This window comes from Passer domesticus, chromosome 5 (assembly GCF_036417665.1).
Source record: "Passer domesticus isolate bPasDom1 chromosome 5, bPasDom1.hap1, whole genome shotgun sequence".
In the NCBI taxonomy this organism is placed as follows: Eukaryota; Metazoa; Chordata; class Aves; order Passeriformes; family Passeridae; genus Passer; species Passer domesticus.
In genome coordinates, this window is record NC_087478.1 from 36,752,644 (window position 1) to 36,767,225 (window position 14,582).

At 40.2% G+C, this 14,582-nt stretch overlaps 1 protein-coding gene across 17 annotated transcripts in view; it reads left to right on the top strand.

The window, feature by feature from the left end:
- Nucleotides 1-14,582, top strand: part of NAV3 (neuron navigator 3) — a 503,615-nt gene that overhangs the window by 382,695 nt on the left and 106,338 nt on the right. For 16 of the 17 annotated variants that reach the window (XM_064419581.1, XM_064419580.1, XM_064419582.1 and 13 more), the window contains one exon: nt 12,801-12,909. In XM_064419581.1, the coding sequence (XP_064275651.1) occupies nt 12,801-12,909 (109 nt within the window). Of the gene's footprint in view, nt 1-7,071; nt 8,125-12,800; nt 12,910-14,582 lie in introns of those variants that run through there. The other variant, XM_064419592.1, reaches the window with a different exon arrangement.

Sequence of the window (14,582 nt, forward strand, 5' to 3'; positions counted from 1 at the left end):
CGAATCCTTACTATTGTGCCTGACTTGTAAACTGGTGCTAGAGCTAAGCTGCTAAAGGTTGTGTTACAAGGAATTCCTTGTAAATGTGGATTAAAGTCCTTACTAGGTTACAAAGTTGAAGGCATGGGGTATTTTAGTCATATTGGAATAATTCCTTTGAAGTCAACAGAACCATGCTGAGTTACATCAGCATTGGATCAGGCTGTGACTCTGCCTATCCATGCAAAAAGCAAAGTGTGCCACACCTCACTTTCTCATCAAGACTGAACTGTGCTGCAGGGTTGTGTACAAATTGTTCCAAAGGGACTCTGCAAGAGCTGTTACTTGGGGGTTTAAGGTATATTTTTGCCATTGTTTCGTTTTTCATTAGCATCCTTAGTCTTATAATTTTACAAAAATTAAAGGTGATATCCTATCTTTGGTTTTACCTGTAGTTTTGCCCTTCTACCACAAATTGTCAACATTTAAATGGATTTGTAATGAGTCTTGGTTCTTCTCACACAGGATATAATTCACTTAAAGCACTAATTTGACACATCAGTCTAAAATTATCTCTCCACCAGAAGGGAAATAAGATGCCCAAGATTTATGGGGACTGTCTTGACATTTAGCTGACTCCTACTGAAATAGGTTTTGACCAGGTTTGTCTCAGTCCCTTTGGAAGTTTTCTGACATCCTTTATTTGCACAGCCAACTTCTGTGATAAATATGTCACTCTGAAATATGGTGTAATGTTCTTTGTAGGTGATGCATACCTGTTAAACTATAAAATATTTTTAATTACTCCAGAAATTGGACATCTTGGTCTAATATGTATAAAGATTTTAATTGAAACACCACAAATTAAGAGATGCTTCAAGGAATCATCCAGAGAGAAGCTAGAAAACCCCTAATGATTCACTACCTGCTGAAATGATCAAACAGAATGTCATGTCTGATGACCTTTTACTGTTCTGAACAGAAACTAAACAGCATCAAAAAGAAGAAAATGACATAAATAAAAAACTAGACACCAGAGGTGTTCCTAGTCTGATTATTTAGACTCTGGCCTTAGCCGTTGATTGGCATAACAGGCTGTAAAGCAGAACCACTGGGAGCATGTGGTCAGTGATTTGCTGTGTGCATAGGGACACAGAGGTGTGTCACCTGTATTTAACTGTTAGCAGCAAAAGGAATAAATGGATCATGTACTATATTTGCTGACTAATCAATTTCCTGAGTGGATGAGCTACCACCAAGTCATTGGTTATTCCATTGTTAGATCTGCATGGATAAAAGCTCATGTGATAGTTTCTCAGAGGAGTATTCCATGATGGATTAGCTATAAGAAAGAACAGTTCAATTCTTTTACTTAAGAGCATCTTTATTCTGATATAATCAAGGGATTACACTAGTAGTAGCAAAGAGATAGCAAGGTTAATTTCCATGGGCTGGTCACTTATTTTCAGGGTATTAAGCAATGAATCAAGTTTCTTTCATTTCAATATTACCTTTTTCCTGAAACTGCCAACTGTTGCTGCGGGTGCGCATCATCTTTATATTATCTTGATCTTCTTTTGAAACTCAGTAGCCACCACTCTAGCACAATATGTTTGTAAACAGTAAGGACTAGTAAGAATAATGCAAAAGAGTGAACATCTGGGGAAATCACTAAACAGCTTGGAGGAGTGTGTTCATAAAGTGCTGTCCCACCTGTATTGTGTTTCTGCTTCATTGATCATTATTATTTTTAAAGTGCCAAATATTTAGAACTAAGGCTGACATCCTCAGGACTAGAATATTTTAGCCAATATTTTTGTATAAACTGTTTCTCTACTTCCTGAATATTTACACATTCCTGTTTGTTATTGCTTCTTGGCTGAAGATTACTGCTCCTATAACTAGCCAAGCTGTTCATATCAGAGCTCCTAATTCACTTCAGAGCAGTATCAGCCAACTGAACCTAAACTTTAAGCCTGTCTAATTCAAGATTTCTCCATAATAAAGACAAATGTTGAATGCAGAAAAAAAATCTTAAAATTATTTAGGAGTGGTGGGCCAGGCACCATTCTCCTGGTGTAATTCAGGAACCAAACCCAAGTTAATTTCCTTGCTGTAGTGGTGAAAAGTCATGGCTCTGCTTTCTGTGTCCAGCAAGGCAGTTCACATGCCTTTGCTGCTGTCCAAACAGTGGTGCTGGGAAAGTAGAAAGTAAGAATCTATAGAGGGAGTTTTCAGTTCTCTTCTGCTCTGTCTTCCTCCTCCAAGGGAGCTGGTTACCTTTATAGCCTCTCCTGTCTTCCAGCTCAGAGCTGGTGAAAGGTAAAGTCAGAGCTCAAACCGTGTGGTTCCTGCCCACTGCTTTGCAAGTGATTACTTGGCTTTTCCTGTACAGCCGTGAGAAGAGAATAGTGATGGAAGGCAAGGGAGGTGGGGAGGCTGGTGTAGGCATGGACTCAGAAGTGTGGTTGTCTGATAAACTGGAAACCCTCTTTGTATTATCACCAATAATCTGCTGGTCTTGATGAAGATATATATAGCTTATGCCTAAAGCCAGTTCTGCATTTTGGTAGAGGTATTGTAAAGCTGTTCCCCTGTCTCTGGTGGGAATTTGTTCTAGATATGATCTGAAGAGCTTTAGACTTTTTCCTATTTTTTTTCCCCTTTGAATATTCCACAGCTCAGCCAGAGCAGCCCCAAGTGTTTCCACAGTGCACATACAGATCGGCACTAGACTACACCTAGAGCAGTTTTTCATCTTCCTGCACACCTTGAATCCCCTCTGTGTGCACAGTTCCAGTTATGCATGTACTCCCACTGAATGAGCCCTGTTTGTAGGCATGAGACACCTGAGGAGTAGTTCTGGTGTGTTCTGTGTGTGGTAGGCTTATTGCTCACGTGGCACACAAGTCTGCAGACCTCTCTCCAGGAAATCCCAGACAGAATCTGAGTCCCCTAAATAAGGAACGATTCTGCATTCAAATATGAACACAATTTCTTGCATGTGCTTTATGTACCATTTGCCTAAAGACTACTCAGTATCTATCCACTCAGTTTCTACAAAACTGGAATATACCTTTATAAACAGAATTATAAAATGATCATGACAGTAAAGGCTAGTAAAGTAACCCAGGTTGGTTGTTGTTATTCATGATATGGCTACAAACAAGTTGTTCAGACTTCCTTACCAACTATTTCTTCTTAAAGTAGCTGTGACATTTATCACCTTCTGCAGCAGGTTAATTGGAGAAGGTAGTCAGCAAGTTAATTAGTTAATAATCCATTGTAAACTGTACATGTCAGTAAACTACAAAGTGTTATTTTATGAGATCAGTGATAACATTTGGCTTTCACAAGTGCTGGAATGTTCTAAGAGCTTAATGCAAAGTGTTTGATTAAGTAATTATTCATGAATTTATACATATTGACTAATTATTAAAAATCTCAGGGATGAAGCAGAAATGAAACAGTACTTTTAAAAGTGATAGGCCTATCTCAATGGCAGGATTAGCATAAAAACATTCAAATTAAAATATTTTATATTTATTGTGCTTAATTTTTTGTTCTCAGAAAGAAATAATTAATACATGTAGGAATAGTTTACATCTTTTTTCAAGTAAGCTTAGCTGAAGCAATTAATAATCTTATGCATTTCCAGATCTATTACATAATTCATTTGTAGGGCTCTAAACCATCCACTGAGACTTCAAAGAAAGTCTTATCTGACAGCAAAATTTGCCCAAAGATTATTAGTTCTTAAAATAATTTTTATAATTCCTTTTATGAAAGAGACTGTAAAAATAAAGTAGTATGTTACATTGACTGTGATGGATTGAGGAAGCTCCCTAAGATGTTCTTGATGTAAACATACTCCTGCTTGGTGGGTGGAGAACACGCTGAATTGCAAGGTAGTTGGGGAATAATGCTGTCATGACATTTGCTGTCCTCTAGTCTCCTATATTTTATTCTTACCATAGAAGGTTGTATTTTTTGGTTGCTATATCTAAACATTTTAAAATGGAGAGCTGAGCTTTAGAAAGTTCTTTTTCAAGAAATAAACTTAAGAATTTTCCACATTGCAATTTTATGTTTTGGCAAATGACACCCTGCAGAGAGTAAAGCACTAGGGTAAATTCAGTGTTGTTTCTACTGAGTACTTGGTCTAAGATAAATAAGTATCCACTGTATCTGGGGATGATCACAATGGCCTGTCAACCAAGTGAGGCAATGGGATTAATGGGAGAAAAGTTCATATAACTTTCTAATTAAGAGATGTAGTACAGGAAGGCTGTACAGATGTACACAGGAAGGCTGAATGTAGGTTGTGTGATTAGCCTCAGTACCTCTGTAGGAAAGCATTGGACTCACTGTGTTTTCAGTGTATTTCAAAGTGAGGCAGATGAGTGCTGCAGCTGGCAGCTCCCCTCACATGGCTCTCACACAGTCCAAGTGTCATTCCCTTTTCAGTATGATGGTCTGTGACCTGAGTGCTGCTGGAGCTGGGCTGCAGTGAACAGCTCAGCTGGGAGGAGTGGTAGGTCAGCAGAGACATTGAGGCTCACTGGGTGGCCTGGGACGCAGCTGTGCCACTACTGGAGACCCGTCCGGCCTGGAGGGGTGTGGCACCTATGGACAGCACCGTATGTGAGGTTTGGTGTGGCTCACTGGGTGAACATTTTTCATCCCACAACATTTTCTGCTCCCAGCTAGAAAGAGGACTGACTATACCTGTCCAGTTCTGGCAGGCTTGTATCTGGTCTCTCATGGTGGAGCTGAGCAGCCGTGCCCTGCAGGGCTTCCCTAGCAGAGCAGTGCTGAGCACCAGGGCTGTGCCCTGCCCACAAGGGTTCCTGAGGCCAGCTGCAGCTCTGCAGTGCACACTGCTCGTGTGACCATGCATGCTGGGAGCCTGGAAGGAGGCAGAGCAGGTCCACATTTGCCTACAGCTTACCATGGAGACAAGTCACTGCCTGCAGAGTTGGGGCATGAAAGGGAGGGTGGGGAAGTTGTTAATGGATTTGAAATATCAGGGAGAGATTCAGACTTGCTCTTTATGGTAAGAAAAGAGCCTGTTCTCTTGATTCCAAGACAATCACCAAGAGAGCTTTGGCATCACAGAGCCAAATCACAGCATCACTGTCTGATTTTGTTTGGAAGGGACTCAGAAGGGTCATCAAGTCCAGCTCCTAAGTGAATGGCCCACGCAGGGATTGGATCCATGACCTTGCACTGTGCTCTGGCCAACTGAACTAAAAATCATTATCCTTCCTGTTTGTTCAAAACATAGCAATGGAGAATACTGTACCAATTTGAGTATAAATTTAGGATATAAAACCAATTAATGCAAAAAGAGTGAGACTGCCCTTCTTTTTTGAAATTTTCTATTGTCAATACCTCCCTGTGAGGACTTTCTAGCAACCACAGCTTAATCAGGCATATTGGACAGGCTGGGACAGCCACGTGGCACTGTCAGTGCACACCACACAGGAGTGTGCAGGCAGTGCTGGAACTCTGTGACAACCCCAGCACCACAGCAGCTCTGAGGCACCATTGGCATCCACACCACACCTGCTGTGCTGCAGGCAGGCACCCAGAACCTTCACAAAACCCTTCCAAGAGCCCATATGTCACTGCAGCTGGCAGACCCTGGAGTAAGCACAGCAGTCTTATCTTTTGTTTCCATGCTGAAAAAGTGATAGGTGTTTAATATTTGGGACAGTTTTATGCTTGGGCAGACAGACCATTCCTCTTGTCTCCTCTTTGACTGTGTGTTCTAAGTGGGGATGGGAGTGGTACCTCCTCTTGATGTGGAACATGTCTCTCTCGGAATTCCAGTGCTTTAATATGGAAAACCACCATTACTTTAGACTACGGATTTTTTTACTGAGTTATTCCATGTTTCTGAGAGTTATCTAGGAAGAAATGTACCTTTCCTTTGAAATTTCCAAGAATATCCCCCAGTGTATCTTCAAAAACTGTAAACTGAACCAGTGAAAGGCAAGAAATACACACTGAGACCTCTGTTAACATCTGTTTATTCATACAGGAAATCTGTGAACAGCTTGTAATTCTTAGGGTGGCATTTTTAAAGGTTATTTTTCTGTCAGGGTTTCTCAGGTAGAGGCTTGAGATGAGCATATTTTCACACTGACAAAAGCAGTTTCTTTTTATACAGCAATTTTATTATTTATAGATTTCTATGTAATGTTTTGTGAAATTAATTTCCCCTAGATAAAAAAGTTTGTATCTAAAAAAAAATTACAATTTAATTCAGGTAATTCTTTGTTCATCTGTCCATTATTTCTGGGACTAATATCTTTTTCTTTGTGAGAAAAGGCATGCAATTTAGTATAAGTCTTCTTTCTCTCTGCATAATGTATTTAAAAATATAATTCAAAATTGCTGAACTTAGTTCAGACACAATACTGATATATGCTTTATTAAAAAAATTACTCCTCCATTAATAGGTTTTCTTCAGAATATTGTGAAACAATGATTTTTTACAGATTTTATAATTCTGTACTAGCCTCTGAATCTTATAGTGGTACAAACAGTGTAGCTTTCTAAGGATAAAGAAATTAGATATTTCCTTTTATGAATCATTTTACCAGACGAATACTGTTGTGTTCCATGTCTTATCTTATGATATTAAATTACATTATTTTTTATTTAGAGCAGAAATTGCAAGACTGAAGGTCCTTTTGCAAGTCTGCTTTCAGTTTCCTGCATAGGGAGTAACAGTGATATGGAACAAATAGTTTTTCATCCTTACCTTTCAAGGAGAAAAATAGGATTTGACCATGAGCTAGATCTGTTACTGTAGCATCCCATTCAGGTGAGGCTGTGTCTTGAAACCTGTGGCACTGTAAACTGGGCAGAGGCTTCTGTGTCTCGGGTTTAATTCACCAGGATGTTTGCTGCCATGGCAGCCAGCAGCATTCACTGCAGTAGCAGAGAAGAGTCATATATCTGGGAATGCAGGTTGAATACTAAAATGTAAGGAGGCTTGTGCTTCAGTGGTTAATTTTGGCTCTTTATTGAGCTCTGACGTGGAGGCTGTACTTGCAGTTCTGTGTCAGCCCATCTGAAGTGAAGAGCTGTGCACTAGGATCAGTCATGAGCTGGTGAGAGGGAGGGAAAAGCCCGAGACAGTACTTGTGCCTACTTGGGATTTCAGAAGGCAGCAGCTGTAGAAAGAGATGCAGGCCCTCCGCTCTGATGAGACTGGTGATTGGATGGAGAGGGGAAAACACAGTTGGCTTTTGGGATTACTTCTGTGCTGGAGCAGAGTGTTTGATCAACTCTCTTCTGCTTGAGAGAAATCGAAGTGAAAATGACTGTAAGTACTGCAGATTAATGTGACGGACGAGAAGTGGCTGAGCAGAGACTGCAGCGTAATTTTAAAGAAGATGACTGTGCCTGTCTAGTCCTTACAGTGGTAGAGTGCACGTGGGAGCTGTGCTTTCACTGCGAGTGCAAGTGTGTGCTCCCTGGGCTGTGCAGCGTGCGGCGATGCAGGGAGCACCGCCCGCACCTTTCAGGGGAATTGAGCTGCTGTCCATCTCTGCAATATGAAATCCAGCTGAGGTGCAGCCCGAGCCAGAAAGATGCAGCGATCTGCTGAATTGTCAGTGTTTAAAGGCACGGAGGTTAGAAGAGGGTGTGTTCGTCTTCAGAAGCAGAAGTCTCTAACCAATCTCACGCTCATCAGTGAAGGGGAGACCAGGCGATACTCGTACAGGGAGAACTGGTTTGGAAACGCCTCCAAGTCCAGCCAGAGTTACCAACAGCGGCATGCAGAAGCTGGGTGCAGAGGCTCCCTGTCCAAGGCATTCTCTCAGTCAGTGCACTCTCTCTGCCACTCCGGCTTCACTACTCAAGCATTTCAGGGGATAGCACCTTCTGGAAGCAGGACATCCAGGAGATCAGGAGACCGGTGTCCAGGTGAAGGCTTTCAGACTGACAATGAGGAGAGCAAAAAATCCGATGATGAAAATGCATCCTGCACATCCCATTTCCCCAGCAGGACCTGGGCAGACGAGGAGGAAGAAGGGTGCTTGCGTGAAGGGACTGCACATCTGGATGAAGATGTCATAATAACAATGCTGGGTGACCTAGAACAGGTCCTTTATAGTGATATTTTGGGTAAGTTAACTTTGGGTTGACATCAGGAAAGGCAGGAGGAGACCCAAGTGTTAGCACATATGTGCACAGAGCAGATCTTGACAGTGATTTCCCAAGACAGAACTGGGTTTATTTGCAGTAGTATGCAAAAATAGGGTCTAGCCATTTCTTCTTTGTTTGCTTACTACGACCTCTTAAGACTGTGTGAAATGAAGACAATTGTCTAAATTGCTTGTGATGGGTGCAGGGGCAGCAGCAGCAGTTCAGTGAATAACTGAGCATAGTTTGCTTAGTTTTTTGAAAAAGAAGGTGAAATATTTAAGTGCTATTAGTTTATTGTTAAGTATTTAAAATATTTAACAAATATTAAATATTATTGTAAAATATTTAAGTGTTATTAGTTTATTGTTAAATAAATCTATTTTAATTATATTTTCCCTCATTAATCTGAAATTGATATCTTGAATCCAAGTTTTGGGTGGGACAAAACATATCTCGGCCTTCCTGCAAAGTGACCCTCCAGTATTCTTCCCCCTTCTCTAGCCCCCCTGCAGATAACTGCAGCCCTACATGTGGAATTGTGAGTGCCAGGGTTTCAGTTTAGCTTAAATAGCCACTTTTGTTATATCTGTGCACGCCAGTGAGTATTTGAAGTCCACAGCCATAGATGCTTCAAAGGCTTCTGTGTTACTTTTCATCTCTCAGCCCTTTAAGAGTGCTCAAAGTGTTCATTTCCAAAGCTTTGTTCTTCAGTCAGTTAAATGGTTGAAGTAGCTGCTTGCTTTTTGAAGGTTATATGCCATGTGTCTAGCCTGGAGCTTCTTGCTGGTAGATATGTTAGCCCTGATTGTGTTTAAACATTAAGGACAAAATTTTTGCTGTTTATGTAGTGTAAAAAGCTGTTATCTCAAAACAAGAAAGAAATAAGAATTCTCTTTTTATGCATTCCTTTTATTATTAGACTGTACCAGTAGGTTAAAAGGGCTTCTGCTAGAGATCAAAATCTTGTTAGCACAGAAGACTGAGCTCTAACCTGCCTCTGCTCCTCTTCAGCTGTTTATCACTGACAAATCCCTGCTCTCTTGTAAGCCTCAGTTTCCCTGCTTGCAGGGTAAAACTGGTACTTTCCTTTCTGAGTTGAGTTAATATCTCATAGTGGACAATTCTCTGGGGAAACGTTTATTATTTGTAAATCCTTTCATGTAAATCAGACAATTGATGGAATTGTTCTCTCCCATTTGCTTTGAGCTGTGATTACATGTGCAGAACAGAAATTATTATGAATAGTATTACTGAATGTGAAATTATGAGGGAGCTTCAGAAATGTGAATGGAAGTCTGACCTGGGTATCTAGTGGTTTCTGTAAAATGTCTCTTTTGATTTCCTGTGAATGTATCTCACAAAGTGTAAGAAATCAATATATTTTACAGAAATTTACTGAGGGAATAATGTTTCCCTGTTTATAGGCAAAAAATGTGGGGACAATCTTTTGGAATATTCATGTTTAATATAAATGATGAAGCTACAAATGATTGGAGAAAATGGCCTTACTTGTAAGAGGAGCAGAATTTTGACAGAAAGTTTCAAGTTACCCTGGTTTTAGTCTTATCTCAGTCCATGATGTGTGAAACAGAATGTTTTTTGTCTCAGTGCACAAACCAGAATCACTTGAGATAACAAGACTGGGAGCTTTTCTGGTATGTTAGGTCCTGCAAATATGGCCAGACCCTATGATGACAGTGTGCCATATTATAAGAAAAAAGGTACCCAGAGGAGTCTGGGATCCCTTTGAACCCAATTCTGATGCAATAAACACCACAGTGGGGTGGCTAGTTTTCAGAAAAATTAACATATTCATCATCTCTATGGTCCTCTTTAGAGAACGAGGCTTGATGTGGATGGGGAGTCAGTGATGTTGTGAAAACATAGAATCCTGTACTCAGTACAGAAAATTTCTTCACTGTCAACTGTTTATACTTTCTGACTTGTTCATCCATGGTACAGCAGGATTCCAGTGACATTTAGAGAATGATGGAAAGAAAAAAAGAACTATTCCTTTCAAATCACTCTAGCAGTTAGTGTGAGATTTTTTAAAAATAGTACTATGTAGTATTTTAATATAATAAAACTTTGGTTTTAACTTTTTTTTTTAGTTAAAACTGGTAGAAATTATTTGCTGTGTCACTGAGAGATCAAAAGAGATTAGATCTCAAGCTTTTCACCTCTGCAGGATAGAATAACAGCAATTTTATAGTATAATTTGTCTGAAAGCAAAGTATTCTTCACTGTGAAAATATATTTTGGCAGCTTGCCATATATGTACCTTTTTTATTTAATGTATTGCAATTATACCTCAAGGCTTTGTTATGCCATTTACTGTGCGATACATATTAAAAAAGACAGCTGCTGTCATTTTTGCTGCAAGAATTTGCAATGTTAACATACAGCAAAGGACAACTGACAAGGATAAACAAAGAAGGAAAAGGGCAACATCACTCTCAAATATGAATTGTCTTCAGTTCCTCAAATAAATACAAAGGTAAAGTATTGCTTTGCCTTTAATTCTGCCTGCATAGACCCCAGAATTTGTCTTTCTGTGTAAATAGATTTCTTATGCCAACAAGCTACTCTTTCACCTTTGGTTCGAGGCAGGGCAGGAAACATTTCCTGCATCTTCCCTATATGGGTATTATGGCAGGAATATAATGTGCTCCTGGAAGTCAATTTGGATGCAATTGGCAGAGCAGGGAAGGCAAAGGGCAGTGACTGAGGAACTGAGTGCACCACAGACAACTGGCTAGAGGCAGGCATGGACAGTGTGCCTGGAAATTGTCTGGGCTTTAAAAAGCCATCTCAGTGTAATAGGATGTAAATGTCTTCAGCTTAGCCTGGCCATGAGCCCTTTTGCCTCACAGGAATCTCCAGGGTGCTACAGAAACTTCTGCAAAGAGCTGCTGGGGTCCATGAGTACGTTGATTGCCGGTGCTTTAGCAAACACATCTAGCTTGAAACACAGGAACAGTTTTAAAGAATTTCGGTGACTGCAGACATTCGTCTCCTGCAAGACACTACATGTAAAAATGTATACAGGTAGTTTATAAAGCTAAATATTGTGAACAGACATGGCCTTGGGGTGTGGCTTGAGAAGAGAGAGTTTGGCAGCAGTGCAGGGCCTGTATCCCCACTTCTTTTTTCCATCCCACCCAGGTGTTGATCCCATTGTCAGTTCCATGGTGCCAAACCAGACGTTTATAGACATTAGCATCATTAAAGCACTGAAGAATTTTTTGTGAGTGATGAAATAGGCAAACATAATTTCCCAATTGGAAATTATGTTTGGCTGCAGCGAAGAAGACAGAAGATAACCAGGGCAGGGTAGATTAGAAACCTCAAAATGGCATTGCTGTGAAAGCTGGTTTGACATTAACCCACAACTGCAGGTTATGTTGGCTAGTTCAATGCATTGTTTGCCTGTTGAGGAGGAATTAAAGTTTATATGGAATTTATATGAAATAATTTATTTCCATTTAATGTCAGGATTTGAGATTTTTCTTAGCAGCCTACAGAATTTGGGCAATAGGAGCTGACTGCAGAAGATCTGTGAGATATGATGTGAAATTTGTAATTGATAGAGTCAAAAAGGAATTCTTTGCACTTCAAGTTCAGCATTTTACATGTAACTCTAATACTGATGCTTCTTGCCATCCTTCTTACAAGCAACAGATACAGGACATGATCAGAAGTAGAACATTAGCCTTGAACAAATCACAGATTTTTGTCATAGAATTTCTTTTGAAATTATTTTCTTGTTCAAAAGTAAAATGAATTAAACTTCCTTAATATATGAATTCCCTAGAAAACCTGCATTTCTGTTTTTTTTGTGTATGACCACTGGAGACTTATTTGAGGTTTATGATGTTTCTGTTTTGTAACATATCATATATAACTTCTCTCCTTTTAAAAATATGTTTTTAATTGTATGAAGTAAACATTGTTCTGGATGTTCCAGGTGAAGTTCTGAAAGCTTCATTATCTGAGATACGAGACTAGCTTTTCACAATGGATCCTGAAGTCTGTTGAAACATCTAATTGTATAAATTATGCATGTGCTTAGAGTGTTCAGATTTGTATCCCAAGAAGCATATTTTATTTTATCCCATATGAACAATAATGTCCCTCTTCAGAAAAGCATTACAATCTAGGAAAGATGCTTTATTAAGTGCCTTACTTAAGAAGTACTTTGAAGTAGCCTGTGTTAATGTTAAGTGAATGCTGAAGAGTTGTTCTAAGAGTCATTGCAGTTTTTTCTGGGATGACAGATCACAGATTTACTGTGGCTTTTTTTCTTACAAGTTATGTAAATGTCAAGGACTAAAAAGGGACTTTATAATGTATCAAGTGGTCTGGGGCTACATCATGCCTTGATTACACAGGATAAAAATCCCAACACTGTAAATCAGAGTTTCATTAAGAGATTTAGGCCTGCCTTAACAGGAATACTTTGGTGGGCTTTTTAAATATCATATGTTATTTATGAGTGTATATGTGTTTTATTAGTGAAAGGATGAAGTTTTATTTTTTAAAAGATTAAAAGATTTTTACAATCATATGTGTGCATTCTCAGCTGGATACATGTGTGCACTTTATTCAGCCTTTCACATGCTAAAGTGTATGCTGGTTTTACTGTTTTCTTCCAGGGGAAGACCCTGAAACAAGAAGAATGAGAACCGTCAAGAACATTGCAGACCTGAGACAGAATTTGGAAGAAACCATGTCCAGCCTTAGAGGGACCCAGATAAGCCACAGGTATACTGGTTTTGTGAAGACTACTAAAAATGTGGAGCATGAGAGAGTATTACTCATTGCTGAATGAATGAGAGGCTTGCAAGGGAAAATTATTTATTACACTAAGCTGCCTCAGCAACTTAGATGTGACTTTAATATACTATATTGTCAAAATGTCTTATACAATCATTCATAAAGACAGTTATTGTTTCATACACATTTATTTAGAAGCCGATAAAATTTATTTTAGGTAATTTTGTAAGTAGATGTTGGGGATGAGATCAAATGCAAGGAAAAATCTAAATTTGAAAATAAATATGTCAGAAATGAGAAAAAGACATTGGTGTAGTGTTACAGTTTTGAGCTCTTCAGGTGTTTTTTTCCTCTCCTTCCCTTTTCTTCCCACATGAGCTCCATTTTAATTTTGTTACAGATAAACCACCACCTTCTGATTGGTCCCTGGGGTCTCTGCTAATTTTGCAACACACAAAACATGTCTCAAGCATTCCATGCATGTGATTATGTTCAGTGACACACTCCTATGGTGGATTTTCCACTGAAATAGTTTTCCCACAGCACCTTCAATCACATGTACAGATTAGTAAAGCCTCTAGGGTCAATATGCTCTTGTTCTAATCTTGGTTAAGATACCAGGTGTTTGGCATCATTCCCACATGTAGACGTTATAGAATCATGGAACCATACAATTGTTTAGTTTGGAAAAGACCTGTAAGATCAGCAGGTCCAACTATTAGCCCAGCACTGCCAAATCCATCAATAAACCCTGTCCCAAAGTGCTGCATCTACAAGTCTTGTAGATACTTCCAGAATGGTGACTCCACCTCTTCCCTGGGCAGCCTGTTCCGCTGCTTGGCAACCCTATTCGTGAAGTAACTTTTCCTCATATCTACTCTAATCTTCCTCTGTTACAACTTGAGGCTGTTTCCTCTTGTCCTATCACTTGTTATCTGGGGGAAGATGCCAATCCTCATCTGACTGCAACCTCCTTTCAGGCACTTGTAGAGAGTGAGACGGTCACCCCTGACCTCCTTTACTCCAGGCCACTCCCTGAGCCACTCCTCATCAGACTTGTGCTCCAGACTCTTCAGCAGCTCCATTGCCCTTCTCTGGACATGTCCTAGCACCTCAGTGTCTTTCTTGTACTGAGGAGAACAGAACTGGACACAGGATTTGAGGTGTAGCCTCACCAGTGCTGAGCAGAGGGAGATAACAATTTTCCTGCTCCTGGTGGCCACACTGTTGCTGATTCAGGCCAGGATGCCATTGGCCTTCTTGGCCACCTGGGCACACGCTGGCTCATGTTCAGCCACTGTCACCAGCACCCCAAGCTCTTTTTTTGCTGGGCTGCTTTCCAGCCACTCTCTCCCCAGCCTGTAGCACTGTGTGGGGTTTTGAGACCCAAGTGTAGGACCTGGTTCTTGGCCTTGTTGAACCTCAAACAATTGGCCCCAGCCTATTGATCCAGCCTGTCCAGACCCCTCTGCAGAGCCTTCCTGCCCTCCAGCAGATCAACACGCTTGCCCAGATTTCTGTCATCAACAAAGTGACTGAGGGGGCACTCAATCCCCTCATCCAGGTCATTTGTAAAGACACTAAACAGGACTGGCCTCAGTTCTGAGGGCATACACAAGCATATGTGTGCGTATGGTGAAAGCACATAAACAGAGAATTTT